The 17,505-nt window shown below is 49.0% G+C and overlaps 2 protein-coding genes across 2 annotated transcripts in view; both read right to left on the minus strand.

The window, feature by feature from the left end:
* Positions 1 to 2,051, minus strand: part of LOC146073691 (E3 ubiquitin-protein ligase TRIM39-like) — a 4,410-nt gene extending 2,359 nt beyond the window's left edge. The window contains exon 1 of the mRNA XM_083181080.1: positions 1 to 2,051. This exon is cut by the window's left edge and continues 2,359 nt beyond it. Within this exon, the coding sequence (XP_083037206.1) occupies positions 345 to 2,051 (1,707 nt within the window). The 3' untranslated portion in view covers positions 1 to 344.
* Positions 2,052 to 11,066: 9,015 nt separating this feature from the next.
* Positions 11,067 to 14,940, minus strand: LOC146073692 (E3 ubiquitin/ISG15 ligase TRIM25-like). Its single transcript, XM_083181081.1, has one exon. The coding sequence runs from the start codon at positions 14,933 to 14,935 to the stop codon at positions 13,298 to 13,300; it is 1,638 nt and encodes a 545-aa protein (XP_083037207.1). The 5' UTR covers positions 14,936 to 14,940; the 3' UTR covers positions 11,067 to 13,297.
* Between the last annotated feature and the right edge of the window lie 2,565 nt (positions 14,941 to 17,505).

The following is a 17,505-nucleotide window of genomic DNA, read 5'->3' on the forward strand; positions in this document are numbered from 1 at the left end:
AAGCCCCTGGTGAGCTTCAATTCCTGGGGGGCCTGTTTCCACACTTCAATTATACATATGTACTTGATAGCGCAAAGACCTACAGTGTATTCTCTAACGTGCATCCCTTCTAGTAATCGATATTATCATGTATATTGGTAGTACTTAAACATTATAATAAAATATATATACAGACCATGCACACTCCAAGGGTCTGTGGCAGCTGGCTGCACCCATTTTGTAGACTGGCCACACCCATAAATACGGCCCCTTTCCACTGCACTTCCCAGGTTGGCCTTTTATGCCCCACTGCTCCACCCACAGCTTCTTTCTATTGGATAACGTCCCCACCAGTCAAATTCCCCTCACTGTGATGTCAACAGTCTCTGGGTAGATTTCCTAGGGTGATGGCTCCCAGCTCTGGAGTCCCCAGAAATTGTTACATAACCTTTCTCTATCAATAATGCAGCATGGAGGGGCTCAGCGAAAGTGGTGGTGACTGTATGTAAGTGTCTGATGGGGTCACACAGAGAATAAAAGGAGATCTGTCCTGCCTCATAATCCAGGTATATCCTCACTCTGTCATAGGGGATATTGTCAGGTAACCGGATCACTGTACTGTCATGTATCACTGAGTACCGATTATTATACCTATACAGACACCAGGACTTGTTATTACATCCAATGTATGGCTTCCTTCCTGTCCTGTCTATACTGGGATAACACATCCCCACTCTCCAGTGCTCTGACTTACTGACATCCACCTCCCAGTAATGTCGCCCTGAGGAGAATCCCCTGGTGCTTATTACCTGAGGATACTGAAATCTCTCTGGTGCTACTGGGTGATTCTGGTTTATATATGACATGGATGCAGATTTCCTGTCACCTGATATCTGTATATAATTACCAGCTGTGGCTACATCCAGTAATAGGTCTGTAGCTTCCTGCACATAGATCCCTGTATTTATCCCTGTTATTATATCAGACTCTGTATTATCAGCTGTGGCTACATCCAGTAATAGGTTTGTAGCTTCCTGCACATAGATCCCTGTATTTATCCCTGTTATTATATCAGATAATGTGTGTAATGTCTCTGAGATGAGTCCCACATCCAGACCTCCAGCACCACGGACCTGGTTATCATGTCTCTCTGTGTCCTCAGTGTCACACAAGTCCCCTGTGTCTGGTTCCTGTAAGACAATCACTGGGTCAGACATGTTACACAGCTCCTCAATGTGACGCATATTCCCGGACAGCTCGTCCTTCTTTATTTCCAGCTGCTGGATCAGATCAGAGACTGAGAGCGAAACGCGCTGTTCCTGCCTGGAGATCTCACTCAGGACTCTCTTCTCCAGGTCTTCCAGCTGTCTCCTGATGTCTCTAAACAGGGCAGTGACTGTCTCTGTTACACCCGCTGCTTTTCCCTGATCCTCTCTCCTGCGCTCCTGCAGTCTCTGGACTCTATTCTCAGTCTCCGCTCTCTTTGTGGTCAGTTTCTGCAGAACATTCCTCAGCTTCTCCTTCTTCTTATCAGAGGCCTCATCCAGCGACTCCACCTGATGTCCTCTGTGCTCCCCGATCAGACAGCAGGACACACAGATACAGGCAGCATCCTGAATACAGTAATATCTGAAGATCTCCTTATGGACGGAGCATTTCCTGTTCCCCAGGGCAGTGGTGGGGTCACATAAGACGTGTTCTGCTGACTTGCTGTGTACTCTCAGGTGTTTATCACACAGAGAAGCCTCACACAGTAGACAGGACTTAGCAGCAGGTACAGGAGAGTCCACACAGTAAGTGCAGCAGATCCCGGTCTCCTCCTGATCTGGCCGAGCAGACAGGAACCTCCCCACTATGTTACACAGTGCTATGCTCCGTATCAGAGCAGGACGCTCCTGACACTCTGCTCTGCAGTCAGGACAGCTATAATCTCCAGCCCCCTCCTGTGTATCCAGCACACGATCAATACAGACCCGGCAGAAGTTGTGGCCACATCTCAGGGTTACAGGATCTGTATAAATGCTCAGGCAGATGGAACAGTCCAGCTCCTGTCTCAGATCAGTAGACGCCATTGCTGCAGCAGGAGTGAGAAATGAAAGTGAAAGTCTCTGACACTCAGACACCAGTGAGGTCACATTCTGCACACAGGGGAGGGGGAGCTGTCACTCAGATACCAGTGAGGTCACATTCTGCACACACGGGGAGGGGGAGCGGTCACACAGATATCAGTGAGGTCACATCCTGCACACAGGGGGAGGGGGAGCTGTCACTCAGATACCAGTGAGGTCACATTCTGCACACACGGGGAGGGGGAGCTGTCACTCAGATACCAGTGAGGTCACATTCTGCACACAGGGGGAGGGGGAGCTGTCACTCGGATACCAGTGGGGTCACATTCTGCACACAGGGGGAGGGGGAGCTGTCACTCAGATACCAGTGAGGTCACATTCTGCACACAGGGGGAGGGGGAGCTGTCACTCAGATACCAGTGAGGTCACATTCTGCACACAGGGGGAGGGGGAGCTGTCACTCGGATACCAGTGGGGTCACATTCTGCACACAGGGGGAGGGGGAGCTGTCACTCAGATACCAGTGAGGTCACATTCTGCACACAGGGGGAGGGGGAGCTGTCACTCGGATACCAGTGAGGTCACATTCTGCACACAGGGGGAGGGGAGCTGTCACTCAGATACCAGTGGGGTCACATTCTGCACACAGGGGGAGGGGGAGCTGTCACTCAGATACCAGTGAGGTCACATTCTGCACACAGGGGGAGGGGGAGCTGTCACTCAGATACCAGTGGGGTCACATTCTGCACACAGGGGGAGGGGGAGCTGTCACTCAGATACCAGTGAGGTCACATTCTGCACACACGGGGAGGGGAGCGGTCACTCAGATATCAGTGAGGTCACATCCTGCACACAGGGGGAGGGGAGCTGTCACTCAGATACCAGTGAGGTCACATTCTGCACACAGGGGGAGGGGGAGCGGTCACTCAGATACCAGTGAGGTCACATTCTGCACACACGGGGAGGGGGAGCTGTCACTCAGATACCAGTGAGGTCACATTCTGCACACAGGGGGAGGGGGAGCTGTCACTCAGATACCAGTGAGGTCACATTCTGCACACAGGGGAGGGGGAGCTGTCACTCAGATACCAGTGAGGTCACATTCTGCACACACGGGGAGGGGGAGCGGTCACTCAGATACCAGTGAGGTCACATTCTGCACACACGGGGAGGGGGAGCTGTCACTCAGATACCAGTGAGGTCACATTCTGCACACAGGGGGAGGGGGAGCTGTCACTCAGATACCAGTGAGGTCACATTCTGCACACAGGGGGAGGGGGAGCTGTCACTCGGATACCAGTGGGGTCACATTCTGCACACAGGGGGAGGGGGAGCTGTCACTCAGATACCAGTGAGGTCACATTCTGCACACAGGGGGAGGGGGAGCTGTCACTCGGATACCAGTGGGGTCACATTCTGCACACAGGGGGAGGGGGAGCTGTCACTCAGATACCAGTGAGGTCACATTCTGCACACAGGGGGAGGGGGAGCTGTCACTCGGATACCAGTGAGGTCACATTCTGCACACAGGGGGAGGGGGAGCTGTCACTCGGATACCAGGGAGGTCACATTCTGCACACAGGGGGAGGGGGAGCTGTCGCTCAGATACCAGTGAGGTCACATTCTGCACACAGGGGGAGGGGGAGCTGTCACTCAGATACCAGTGAGGTCACATTCTGCACACACGGGGAGGGGGAGCGGTCACACAGATATCAGTGAGGTCACATCCTGCACACAGGGGGAGGGGGAGCTGTCACTCAGATACCAGTGAGGTCACATTCTGCACACACGGGAGGGGGAGCTGTCACTCAGATACCAGTGAGGTCACATTCTGCACACAGGGGGAGGGGGAGCTGTCACTCGGATACCAGTGGGGTCACATTCTGCACACAGGGGGAGGGGGAGCTGTCACTCAGATACCAGTGAGGTCACATTCTGCACACAGGGGGAGGGGGAGCTGTCACTCAGATACCAGTGAGGTCACATTCTGCACACAGGGGGAGGGGGAGCTGTCACTCGGATACCAGTGGGGTCACATTCTGCACACAGGGGGAGGGGGAGCTGTCACTCAGATACCAGTGAGGTCACATTCTGCACACAGGGGGAGGGGGAGCTGTCACTCGGATACCAGTGAGGTCACATTCTGCACACAGGGGGAGGGGGAGCTGTCACTCAGATACCAGTGGGGTCACATTCTGCACACAGGGGGAGGGGGAGCTGTCACTCAGATACCAGTGAGGTCACATTCTGCACACAGGGGGAGGGGGAGCTGTCACTCAGATACCAGTGGGGTCACATTCTGCACACAGGGGGAGGGGGAGCTGTCACTCAGATACCAGTGAGGTCACATTCTGCACACACGGGGAGGGGGAGCGGTCACTCAGATATCAGTGAGGTCACATCCTGCACACAGGGGGAGGGGAGCTGTCACTCAGATACCAGTGAGGTCACATTCTGCACACAGGGGGAGGGGGAGCGGTCACTCAGATACCAGTGAGGTCACATTCTGCACACACGGGGAGGGGGAGCTGTCACTCAGATACCAGTGAGGTCACATTCTGCACACAGGGGAGGGGGAGCTGTCACTCAGATACCAGTGAGGTCACATTCTGCACACAGGGGGAGGGGGAGCTGTCACTCAGATACCAGTGAGGTCACATTCTGCACACACGGGGAGGGGGAGCGGTCACTCAGATACCAGTGAGGTCACATTCTGCACACACGGGGAGGGGGAGCTGTCACTCAGATACCAGTGAGGTCACATTCTGCACACAGGGGGAGGGGGAGCTGTCACTCAGATACCAGTGAGGTCACATTCTGCACACAGGGGGAGGGGGAGCTGTCACTCGGATACCAGTGGGGTCACATTCTGCACACAGGGGGAGGGGGAGCTGTCACTCAGATACCAGTGAGGTCACATTCTGCACACAGGGGGAGGGGGAGCTGTCACTCGGATACCAGTGGGGTCACATTCTGCACACAGGGGGAGGGGGAGCTGTCACTCAGATACCAGTGAGGTCACATTCTGCACACAGGGGGAGGGGGAGCTGTCACTCGGATACCAGTGAGGTCACATTCTGCACACAGGGGGAGGGGGAGCTGTCACTCGGATACCAGGGAGGTCACATTCTGCACACAGGGGGAGGGGGAGCTGTCGCTCAGATACCAGTGAGGTCACATTCTGCACACAGGGGGAGGTGGAGATGTCACTCAGATACCAGTTGGGTGACGGGTCACATTCTGCACACATGCGGAGGCTGCACTAGCACGCCGATTATAGTAGACATGTGCAGGTCTGGATTTACCTGGCTAATTTGTCAAGTAAATCTGAGAACCAAGTAAATCTGGACCCGCACATCTCTATATTATGGGGGTTATTATGGTTCCCTCACAAAGGGAAATTTCTTCTCAAATGGACAAAACCATGGGCACTGCAGGGGGGCAGATGTAACATGTGTAGAGAGTTACATTTGGGTGAGTTATTTTGTTTCTGTGCTGGGAAAGTACTAACTGCTTTAAGGTGCGTACAGATTTTTCGGTACTTGTGTAGTTTCACGGCACCACTGTCTGTTTACTGTTTCTGTGAAATTGGCAGCTTGCCATGTTTACTCTATCTTTGAAAATTGGCAGCTTTCCCGCTAGCGCCCGGCCTCAGTCAGTGTGTAGTTAAACTATGAAACTTTGCAGATTTTTAGAGTTTTATACTGTAGTAAGGTAGCGCGCGCTCACTGTAATAAGCTACGTTACCATGTTATCTGTGAAATAGGGTTATTTTTTGTGTGCGGTAGTAGCGTCTCAGTCACAAACTGCGTCTGTAGCCGCTAACAGCGTCTCGTTGGCCGCAACAAATTGTGTACACGTTATATACCTGTTTAGTGGATATATTCCACTCTATATTATGTAATATATATATTGTTACTTATAGTATACCATATTGATCCAACCATTTCTAGCGCTCCACACTTTTTGCTTTTTTTCAGTAACAGTAGCCTCCCATCCTGAAACAGCAGCTGTACTCAGAAATAGCGTCGACTTCACCTGAGTCACAATTTTGCAGGTATGAATGTGTTCCTGAAACAGCTCCACTATCCACGCCACCCCGAAGCGTGGCGAGCGGACGAGGTACGTGTCCAACCGACCTTTTCATACCCCCACTATCCACGTCGGCGTGGAAGTGATTTTATATAGTCTGCGAGCGGACGCGGAATACATGTGAAGTCATAGGCATGCGCACATTGAGTGTTAAGGGTGCACAGGCACCCCCTAATGCTGTGCCCCACCCCCACACGTATTGCTGCTAGTAATACCAGCAATACCTTCTACCAAAGACTTTTGCCTTTTAGACCTGTATTCCATTAAAATAAGCACCCATTAATCAATTATGTGTGTTTTGCATTATTAATTGTATTACACCATTGTCGTATCACTACATACCTGTGTCATCCAGATATGATTTTTATTTTATTTGCATGTTTTGTTACTTAGATCAGAGGTTCCCAAACTTTTTTTGAATCACGGCACCCTAGAGTATCAGAATATTTTTCAGGGCACCCCTATGCCAAGTTTGTTACCAAGAATAAAAATAAAAAAATGAATGAAATAAGTTGTGCTTAAATGTCATCCTTAGGTGCAGTTATGTGGTGAGGAACACAATTCACTTCTGTTTCCCCATATATTTTATAATTGGAAGCCCCAAGCGCTGATTTTGCCTGTTTCATTGGCCATAAATAATTTGAATTGGTTCTGGACCACCAACCTGAGGCACCCCTGCAAGTGCTCCGAGGCACCCCAGGGAGCCTAGGCGCACAGTTTGGGAACCAGTGACTTAGATTAAAACTGAAATAGGCAGGATATAATGGTGTGGCTGAGAGACATTTTATATTGTAGTGAGTGCACGCCTGATTGGCGGTGTTAGACAGACCCAATGGCAGTGTTAGACATGCCCAATAGGTGGTGCTAGGCACACCGCTTTGACAGTGCACCCCCTAATAAAATGTGCTGCGCACACCTATGTGTGAAGTAATCCGCGTCCACTCACCACGCTTCGGGCTCGGTGGCTCGCTGCGCTCACCACACTATATAAAATCAACTCCACGCCGATGTGGATAGTGGGGGTATGAAAAGGTCGGTCGGTACCTCGTCCGCTCGCCACGCTTCGAGGTGGCGTGGATAGTGAAGCTGTTTCAGGAACACATTCATATGTGCGAAACTGTGACTCAGGTTAAGTCGACGCTATTTCTGAGTGAGTGGGTGAGTGGGACGCTACTGTGCTTGGGATGCAACCTCTGATTGCGGCAAACGAGACGCTGTTAGCGGCTACAGATGCAGTTTTGGACTGGGACGCTACTACAGCGCAAAAAAAATAACGCTATTTAACACATGAGATGGTAACGTCGCTTATTACAGTGAGCGCGCGCTACCTTACTACAGTATAGAATTCTGCAAATCTTCCAACTTTCATAGTTAAGCTACTGACTGACTGACTGAAACTCAAAATTTGTTCCCAAACGCTTGAAAACAGACAGTGATCAGTCAGACAAATTGTTTAAATCATTCTGATAGACCACATTTATCAAAGCATATATATTTTTCTGTTTTCCTGCATTTGGGTGGAAATTTTTGATTGTCATTTGCTCCCACCAGATAGATCAGACAGAAAATCTGTACGTGTGTACGCACCTTTATTTCTACACTGCAATATAGATCTCACCTTGAAGTAAAACCTCACCCAAATCTAATTATATCTGCACATGTTACATCTGCCCCCCTGCAGTGCAGCATTGTTTTGTCCATTTAAGAAGGAATTTGTCTTTGTGAGTGAACCAGAATAAGGGCCTATAGCCACAGGCTGAGGTACACAACTAAGAAATAGAATACACAAATGTATTTGTCATTGAAACTATAAAGGTAATTATCAGTTGCGCAGAGATTACACAATAGCTGTCGCAAATTATTATGGGGTGAAGACTTCTATTGCCACTGAAAATCAGGGTTGCCTACCCTCCCGGAATGGCCGAGAGGCTCCCGAAAATCCTGTCTGCCTTCCAGCCCCCACATTGCCGCCAGCCTCCCCCGCCCATCCTCCTCAGGGGTCCCTGATGTGCAATGCCTGTACTACCGGTATTGCACAGTGGGGGGCGTGGCCATAATGACTTGATCATGCTGTCCACGCCCCAAACATGCTGTAGCATGTTATTCTACGCACACAGATGACATGTAACATGCGTGTGCATGAAGGGCTTCTTGCAGCATCCCGAGCGGGCGGGTGTGTGTGCTGTCACCCCCCCCCCCCCCCCCCACGTCAGCCTGATCCATGAACTGTCCCCCTGGGTGGCATACACCACTAGAATACCTCCTGTGTATCATCCTAGTATAGGGTCCCTGACCAGGAACTACAACTCTTCCTATTGGGCGAGACCCTCTTTCAAACTCCTCCTCATGATGACATCACACAGGGACACTGCTGCTCTGCTCTTCAGAAATGGGTTTCTGCAATGTACATATTCACATGTTACATACTTACCCTTCCCAGTAAGGGTACACAGCTTGTTACATGAGCGTGTTATATGTATAGAACACACAGCATAGCCCTGTCATATACAATGTACAGAAAATGCGGCATAGCCCCGTCATATATACAACAGCCCCAGTAGCATAGATGTGTCAGTACGGAGTCCCTCTTCACCCCCCTCCCCCCCCCCCCCCCCGGCAGCGGAGTGGTTGGAGGGAATAGAAACAGGCAAGGCAGTAATTTGTCCCTGTTCCACCTTCCCTACCCCCCTGCATGCACGTATGGGTATCACATGCAACCCCCTAGCTCCCCCTAGTTGTGGCCCTGCTGTGCACATTATGGGGGCTCCAACAGAATTGACACACTGGTGATTCTGATGATTTTTGCTGAAAATAGTTAATCAATATCTATTCTTCCCCTAGCAGCAATATAACAGCATAGCAGACAGGGCAGGAACGTCTGGAACACAAGTTATAAACTCTCCTCTATGACCATTTGTCACAACATTCAGGTCAGTTTGGTGCTTACCTGGTTTGTGATGTGTACTGTTAGTTCTGCTCTGCTCCATGCTGCCAGGCGTCCTGACTGATTACAGCACCTGTGTGAGACGAGCACAGCTCTCACTGATTAATGCACCTGGGAGACTCCAGTCCTAAGCTCCTTATATAAGGCCTTCCTGTGTTACCTAAGTATTGCTGACTGATTACAGCACCTGTGTGAGACGAGCTCAGCTCTCACTGATTAATGCACCTGGGAGACTCCAGTTCTTAGCTCCTTATATAAGGCCGTCCTGTGTAACCTAAGTATTGCTGACTGATTACAGCACCTGTGTAAGACGAGCTCAGCTCTCATTGATTAATGCACCTGGGAGACTCCAGTCCTTAGCTCCTTATATAAGGCCGTTCTGTGTAACCTAAGTATTGCTGACTGATTAGAGCACCTGTGTGAGACATGCTCAGCTCTCACTGATTAAGGTAACTGGGAGACACCAGTCCTTAGCTTTCTATATAAGACCGTCCTGTGTAACCGAAGTATTGTTGACTGATTACAGCACCTGTGTAAAGGCCCCCATACATTATGTGATTTGGGCCCGATTTCACCCGATTCGGATGAATCGGGCCGTGAAATTGTCCCAAATCGCATGTTTTGACACCCTGTCCGACCCGATGCGCGGTCCCGTGTGCATCGGATCGGAGTCAGGCAGTCGCTCCGGCTGCACATAAGATTTCCTAAATCTTATGTGCAGTCTTCGGCCAGGGTCAGCGGGCGGGGGACGCCGGGGAACTGCAGGGAACAGCCGGGCAAGGTGAGCTGACAAATAGTCAGCAGGCGGGGGACGCCGGGCATGGGGAGAGTCTGGCAGGGGCAGCTGACACACAGGCAGCGGGCGGGGGGACGCCGGTGAACCGGCGAGGGGAACAGCTCACGTGCTGGGCAGGAGGACCAGGCAGCCGCAGCTTCAATACAAATTAATGGGGAGGCAGCAATTGGCTGAGAGAGCACTCAGCAAATCACTGGCTCCCCATTCTTTATATTGGGTTTTTCTTCCTTGCAGCTGCGGCTGCCTGGTCCTCCTGCCCAGCACGTGAGCTGTTCCCCTCGCCGGTTCACCGGCGTCCCCCCGCCCGCTGCCTATATGTCCGCTGCCCCTGCCAGACTCTCCCCAAGCCCGGATCAACAGTGTCCCCCACCAGCTGACTATTTGTCAGCTCACCCTGCCCAGCTGTTCCCTGCTGCTCCCCAGCATCCCCCACCCGGCTCTCCCCCTGCAGCTCCCCGGGGACTGCATATGATAAATCCATGAGATTTATCATATGCTAAATTTGGCACATCAAGTGCCTAATCGTGTGTCCCCCTCCCGGGGAGCTGCAGAGGAAATCAAGTCCGACTTGTCCCTAGGACAAGTCAGACTAATGTATGGGGGCCTTAAGACGAGCTCAGCTCTTACTGAATAAGGGCCACATTTATCAATGAAATGTGATGTACTCATGATAATATCATTGAACATCGCATTGGCATCGCATTGTGGTGTTCTCCAACATCACCTGAATGTATGAAAGGAAGTGGGCAGGGAGAGCGGGTGCGTAAAAAGGCTGCCCCGGCGATCAGCAGCTTCCTGTAAAGGCAAAGTGTTTCTTCTAAGGACACTCACCCGGACACTCCCCCTTTTCACCAGGCCAATCAATGGGCATGCAGCAAGGCACTACAGGCACTTGAGATATATATATATCAAACCCCAATATTCCTCTACGCGCAATATATTTTTATAGATGTATAAAACAGTTTCTCTAAAACAATTCAAATTTGGCTGCCCGACCACAAAGGGTACTTATGTAATATCTGGGCTCCCGTTTTTCTTATGAGACCGCGTGCGCTCGCCACGCTTCGGGCACGGTGGCTCGCTGCGCTCGCCACACTATATAAAATCAACTCCATGCGTAGTTGGATAGTAGGGGTATGAAAAAATGGGGTGCATTTAACATGGAAGCCCAGATAATACATAAGTACCCCACAAAGTTCCCTGAGGGCTTAGAGAACAATAACCACAATATCCTTCCCAATAGTGGCTAGTCACCTATAAATAGATACACAGTCCGTATAGAACAATCCAATTTCAATGATCGTTTATTTGATTTCTCAATGAACTGTCACAGATAAAAGGAGGTATGACATACAAACCAACACGTTTCGTCTTAAGTAGACTTCATCAGGGGAACGAAGTTACAATCTATGAATGTAGACATTTATTTCAGCACATAAACAAATAATAAAAAAATATAAAAACATCTTTTATATAGCAACCTTCGTAGAGGGCTGTGTAGGTTTCAGACTCTATATAAGAACAAGTTTTATTGAACTCTTAAGTCCATGAGGAAAGAGAAGACGCAAAGAAGGGGTGGTGGTGATGAGCCCAATTAATAAAGAAAGAAAGAAAAATAGATGTGCGCCTGGCATACTATGATATCGGCTGACCCTGATATATCTTTACCGGCCCCCAGTCTTTCTATTAAGACTCTGGCTAGTCTCATCCCAGATCTTCGAGTAGACGCCTGGATGGAGCGAGGCATTGTGTGTTTAAAGGATATTTTCAGTACAGATTCCCTGCTTTCCTTTGCCCAGCTACAGTTGCAATATCCCTAAACATGATTTTTTAAAAATATTTACAAGTACGCCATTGGTTATCTACCCATATGGACAAGCAGTCTACTATCCCACGTCTGCCTACTGTTATGTCCTTCAGACTGTCTTCCCCTAGTCATAGAGGAGGCATATCTCGTTGGCATGGTACGAAAGGAAAATTGATATCTCAACTTAAATGGGAAAGGGATTTATCTAGAGTGTTCCTGGATCCTGAGTGGGATTCGATCTCTACGTCTTGTTTCAAGATCTCTAAATCCCTCCACCACTGTGAAATGTTTTATAAGTTGTGTCATAGGGCCCTACTTTACTCCACAGTGGCTTAATCTTATTTGGCCCTCGACGCCCAATCTTTGTTGGAGGAACTGTGGGTGCATTGGAACTATTCTACATATTTTCTGGGACTGCCCGGTATTAAGGCCACTGTGGATCGAAGTCTTCTCCCTCATTAGTGACGTTCTTGGGATATCTGTCCCTATTGATCCCGTGGTTGCTCTGTTTCACCATACCACACACCCTCTGTTAAGCTGTGTCAAATACCTGCTGGGAAATATCCTGATTTCCGCCAAGGCGGCCATAGGGCAACTTTGGAAATCTCATTCTATACCCTGCATAAAAACCGTTATCAATAACACGCACAAACACTTTGTGTTTGAGACGGCTGGATGTAAATATTCTCCCTCTCCCTCCTCAATTCATATAAAATGGTTTAGATGTCAGTCTGTGGTGTGTGGTTTCTATATCTCCTTGTCTTGTCCTTACTCCTCCTGTGTCTGTTGTTTTCTTTTCTTTCCCTTTCTTTTGTTCAGTCTTAGTGTAAGCTTTGATGCTTGTATTGTTATCCAAGCGGATATGTTTCAGATATTGTTTCAAATATATATGCTTTCACTACTGTATGTACATTCATACTTTAATTTTTGTAACCAATAAAATATTCAATATTTAAAAAAAAAAGAAAGAGAAATAGAAAGAAACCCCAATGTTAGATTGATAAATGGTGAACTGAATATACCTTTCTGTTAATGTGGGATTTCATAGTGTCCTTAGAAGGTCAAGGAAATCCTTTTATTTAAAAAACAAAATTTTAATTTCCATATAGGAATATGAACATTAACTTAAAGTTATATCCATTCTCTGGCGACAGGAGGGACTCCTAACAACCCCCCCATTGCTGCGGGACACTGCCGGCCTCAGGCGGGCCGCGGGAACGTCCCCAAATACCGGGACGTTCCCGCGGTAACTAGGACAGTTGGGAGGTATGATATTGTGGTGTACATATAAAGCAGTCAGTATTTTCCCTGCACAGAAACAAAATAACTCACTCAAATCTAATTCTCTCTGCACATGTTACATCTGCCCCACCTGCACGGCACATGGTTTTGTACATTTGAGAAGTAATTTGCCTTTGCGAGTGAGCCAGAATAAAGGTGCTATATGGGGGAGAAGTGGTGTCATTGCATGTTATATACGCTGATACCACTTCTAACCACGTATTAATGTGCCGGTGAGTGCTCCACTGTCATTATTGGGGCTGTCAATGTGCAAGGCAAGGTTTGATTTTGACAGCTGTAGGTGTCGCTACCCCAATCACATCCAATGTTTACATCATAGTTATACAACCATCCCTTATCCATATTGCAGCACAGAGGGGCTCAGTGAGGGCGGCAGTGTAGGTCTGTAAGTGTATGATGGGGTGACACAGAGAATAAAAGGACATCTGTCCTGCCTCATAATCCAGGTATATCCTCACTCTGTCACATGGGATATTGTCAGGTAACCTGATCACTGTACTGTCATGTGTCACTGAGTACTTATTATATATCCTACACAGACACCAGGACTTGTTATTATGACCAATGACTGACTGATGTCCTGTCCTGTCTATACTGGGATAACACATCCCCACCCTCCACCAATCTGATTCACTGACATCCACCTCCCAGTAATGTCGCCCTGAGGAGAATCCCCTGGTGCTGATTACCTGATTACACTGAAATCTCGCTGGTGTTACTGGGTGTCTCTGGTTTATATTTATCCTGGATGCAGTTTTCCTGTCACCTGATGTCTGTATATAATTACCAGCTGTGGTTACATCCAGTAATAGGTCTGTAGGTTCCTGCACATAGATCCCTGTATTTATCCCTGTTATTATATCAGACTCTGTATTACCAGCTGTGGTTACATCCAGTAATAGGTCTGTAGCTTCCTGCACATAGATCCCTGTATTTATCCCTGTTATTATATCAGATAATGTGTGTAATGTCCCTGAGATGAGACCCACATCCAGATCTCCTGCACCCTGGACCTGGTTATCATGTCTCTCTGTGTCCTCAGTGTCACACAAGTCCCCTGTGTCCGGTTCCTGTAAGACAATCACTGGGTCAGACATGTTACACAGCTCCTCAATGTGACGCATCTTCCCGGACAGCTCGTCCTTCTTTATTTCCAGCTGCTGGATCAGATCAGAGACTGAAACACGCTGTTCCTGCCTGGAGATCTCACTCAGGACTCTCTTCTCCAGGTCTTCCAGCTGTCTCCTGATGTCTCTAAACAGGGCAGTGACTGTCTCTGTTACACCCGCTGCTTTTCCCTGATCTTCTCTCCTGCGCTCCTGCAGACTCTGGACTCTTTTCTCAGTCTCTGCTCTCTTTGTGGTCAGTTTCTGCAGAACATTCCTCAGCTTCTCCTTCTTCTTATCAGAAGCCTCATCCAATGACTCCATATGATGTCCTCTGTGCCCCCCGATCAGAAAGCAGGACACACAGATACAGGCAGCATCCTCAGTGCAGTAATACTCCAGGACCTTCTTATGGACGGAGCATTTCCTGTTCCCCAGGGCAGTGGTGGGGTCACATAAGACGTGTTCTGCTGACTTGCTGTGTACTGTCAGGTGTTTATCACACAGAGAAGCCTCACACATCAGACAGGACTTAGCAGCAGGTACAGGAGAGTCCACACAGTAAGTGCAGCAGATCCCAGTCTCCTCCTGATCTGGCCGAGCAGACAGGAACCTCCCCACTATGTTACACAGAGGAATGTTCCGTATCAGTGCAGGACGCTCCTGACACTCTGCTCTGCACTCAGGACAGCTATAAACTCCAGCCCCCTCCTGTGTATCCAGCACATGATCAATACAGACCCGGCAGAAGTTGTGGCCACATCTCAGGGTTACAGGATCTGTATAAATGCTCAGGCAGATGGAACAGTCCAGCTCCGGTCTCAGATCAGCAGACGCCATCGCTGGCAGCAGGAGGGAGAAATGAGAGTGAAAGTCTGACACTCAGATACCAGTGAGGTCACATCCTGTACACAGGGGTAGGGGGAGCTGTCACTCAGATACCAGTGAGGTCACATTCTGCACACAGGGGGAGGGGGAGCTGTCACTCAGATTATAGCTACAGGCTCAGTTACACCACTCAGAAAAGCTAGTACATAAAGAGGCATCATGCAGGAAATGTACTTAAAACAAAGACTCATTTTCTAAGATAATTATTACATTAGACCAGTGGTTCCCAAACTGTGTGCCTAGGCTCCCTGGGGTGCCTCAGGACACTTGCAGGGGTGCCTTTGGTTGGTGGACCAGGATCAATTCATATGGTCAATGTACCAGGCAAAACCAGTGCTTGTGGCTGCCAATCATAATATATGTGCACAAACAGAAGCAAATCCTGTCCCTCACCAGATAACTGTGACATATACACACAATGTACTTAATTTAAATTTTTTTCTACATTTCTCAATAAGAAACATTTGGCCTGGGGTGCCTTAAAAACATTTTGATGCTCTAGGGTGCCGTGATTCAAAAAAGTTTGGGAACCACTGTACTAGACTATACTCGATTAATTTGAAATAGAGGTTTTTGATTATTGTGGTACAAAATGTAAAATAATAATACTGATAAAGATGTAAATGAAAGACTATTATTACACAGTGATAATTATCCCACTAATTATCTATTGTATCCAACGGGCATTGTCCAAGGGGGGATACGGTCACTAGGTCCACAAGGGAGGGTCAACATGCATTGGGTCGGCCAGTGAACGTCAATATGAATCAATGTGGACCCACCTGATGGTCGACATGGGTTAGGTCGAAAGGGTCATTAGGTCAACACATGCATTAGATCGACATGGGCTAGGTTGACAGTCAAAAGGTCGACATGGGGTTTTTCACATTTCTTTGCGCTGACATGTGCAGACAGGTGGTATTTCATGCCCTACCATCCACTAGGGCGAGGTCAGAGAATAAAATAGTGTGCTGAGCACCGTGCCCAAAAGGAGGGGGGACACTTTTTTGATGTCCATGTCGACATTTGGGATAAAAAAATATGAAAAACCCCCTGTCAACCTAGCCCATGTCAACCTAATGCATGTGTCAATCTTATGACCCTGTCGACCTTTAGGTGTGTAGACCTTGATGGATGTCGACCAAGAGTATGCTGAACACTATGAACACTAGGTGCCCCCTGATCGGTACTAGGTACCTCCTGAATAGTCCCGCTACTAAAAACAAGTGGAAAGTAACAATTGTACATGGGCAACGACATACCTCCCAACTGTCCCAATTATTGCAGGACAGTTCCAATTTTTTGCCAGAAGTGTCCGCAGTAGAGTGGCAGTTGGAAGGCCCCCGTCCTTCGATACTTTGAGTTTAGCAGGCAGCAGAGTCCCCCGGTAGAGTGGCAGTTGGGAGGCCCCCTGACCCTCGCTGCTCTGAGCTTAGCAGGCAGCAGTGTCCCCCGGTAGAGTGGCAGTTGGGAGGCCCCCTGACCCTCGCTGCTCTGAGCTTAGCAGGCAGCAGTGTCCCCCGGTAGTGTGGCAGTTGGGAGGCCCCCTGTACCTCGCTGCTCTGAGCTAAGCAGGCAGCAGTGTCCCCCGGTAGGGTGGCAGTTGGGAGGCCCCCTGTTCCTCGCTGTTCTGAGCTTAGCAGGCAGCAGTGTCCCCCGGTAGGGTGGCGGTTAGGAGGCCCCCTGTCCCTCGCTGCTCTGAGCTAAGCAGGCAGCAGTGTCCCCTGGTAGGGTGGCAGTTGGGAGCTCCCCTGTCCCTCACTGCTCTGAGCTAAGCAGGCAGCAGTGTCCCCTGGTAGGGTGACGGTTGGGAGGCGCCCGTCCTTCGATGCTCTGAGTATAGCAGGCAGCAATGTCCCCCGGTGCTCATAGCTACAGTAGACGCATGTGCAGTTACGCGCTGACCCCACATGACCCTGATGACCGCACTGACGCCAGGGCAGTGCGGTGTGTAGCCCATAGGCTACAATGGGCTATAGCCATATCAGAATGGCGATAGCCCAGGGGTGCGAAGCCGGGCTGCCCGATATTGATATTGATACATCGGCCAGCTTCGCATCCCCCTATCGGCGCTGCAGGGTGGGAATCTCCAATCCCTGCTGCGGTCCCCTGTGATACATTAGGGGGATACTTAATATTTGCGCGGGTGTTTTCAGGGATTTAGCCGCAAATATTATTGGATAACTGGGGCCCAATGTCTGTATCCATTCATTAAGTGTTATAATGTTATAATGGTATATTGTTATTTTATTATATTTCTATTCTTTTATACAATATTAAAATCGATAATATTAATAAACCAGTGGACAATATCGTAGTTACGCTGTATTCATTACCTTCTAACTCATGCATACTGTTACCCCTGGCAACTGCAGACTGACACTGTGATGTTAGCAATCAATAGCTCTGAGTGAAGCTTTCTCCATTTACTGACAATGTGAATGGCTGTAAAACACATTTGCAAATGACTAGATACTATGGACTCCATTGTATTGTGACCTAACAATTTTAACCTATTCACT

This window comes from Crinia signifera, chromosome 4 (genome assembly GCF_055691185.1).
Source record: "Crinia signifera chromosome 4, ASM5569118v1, whole genome shotgun sequence".
In the NCBI taxonomy this organism is placed as follows: Eukaryota; Metazoa; Chordata; class Amphibia; order Anura; family Myobatrachidae; genus Crinia; species Crinia signifera.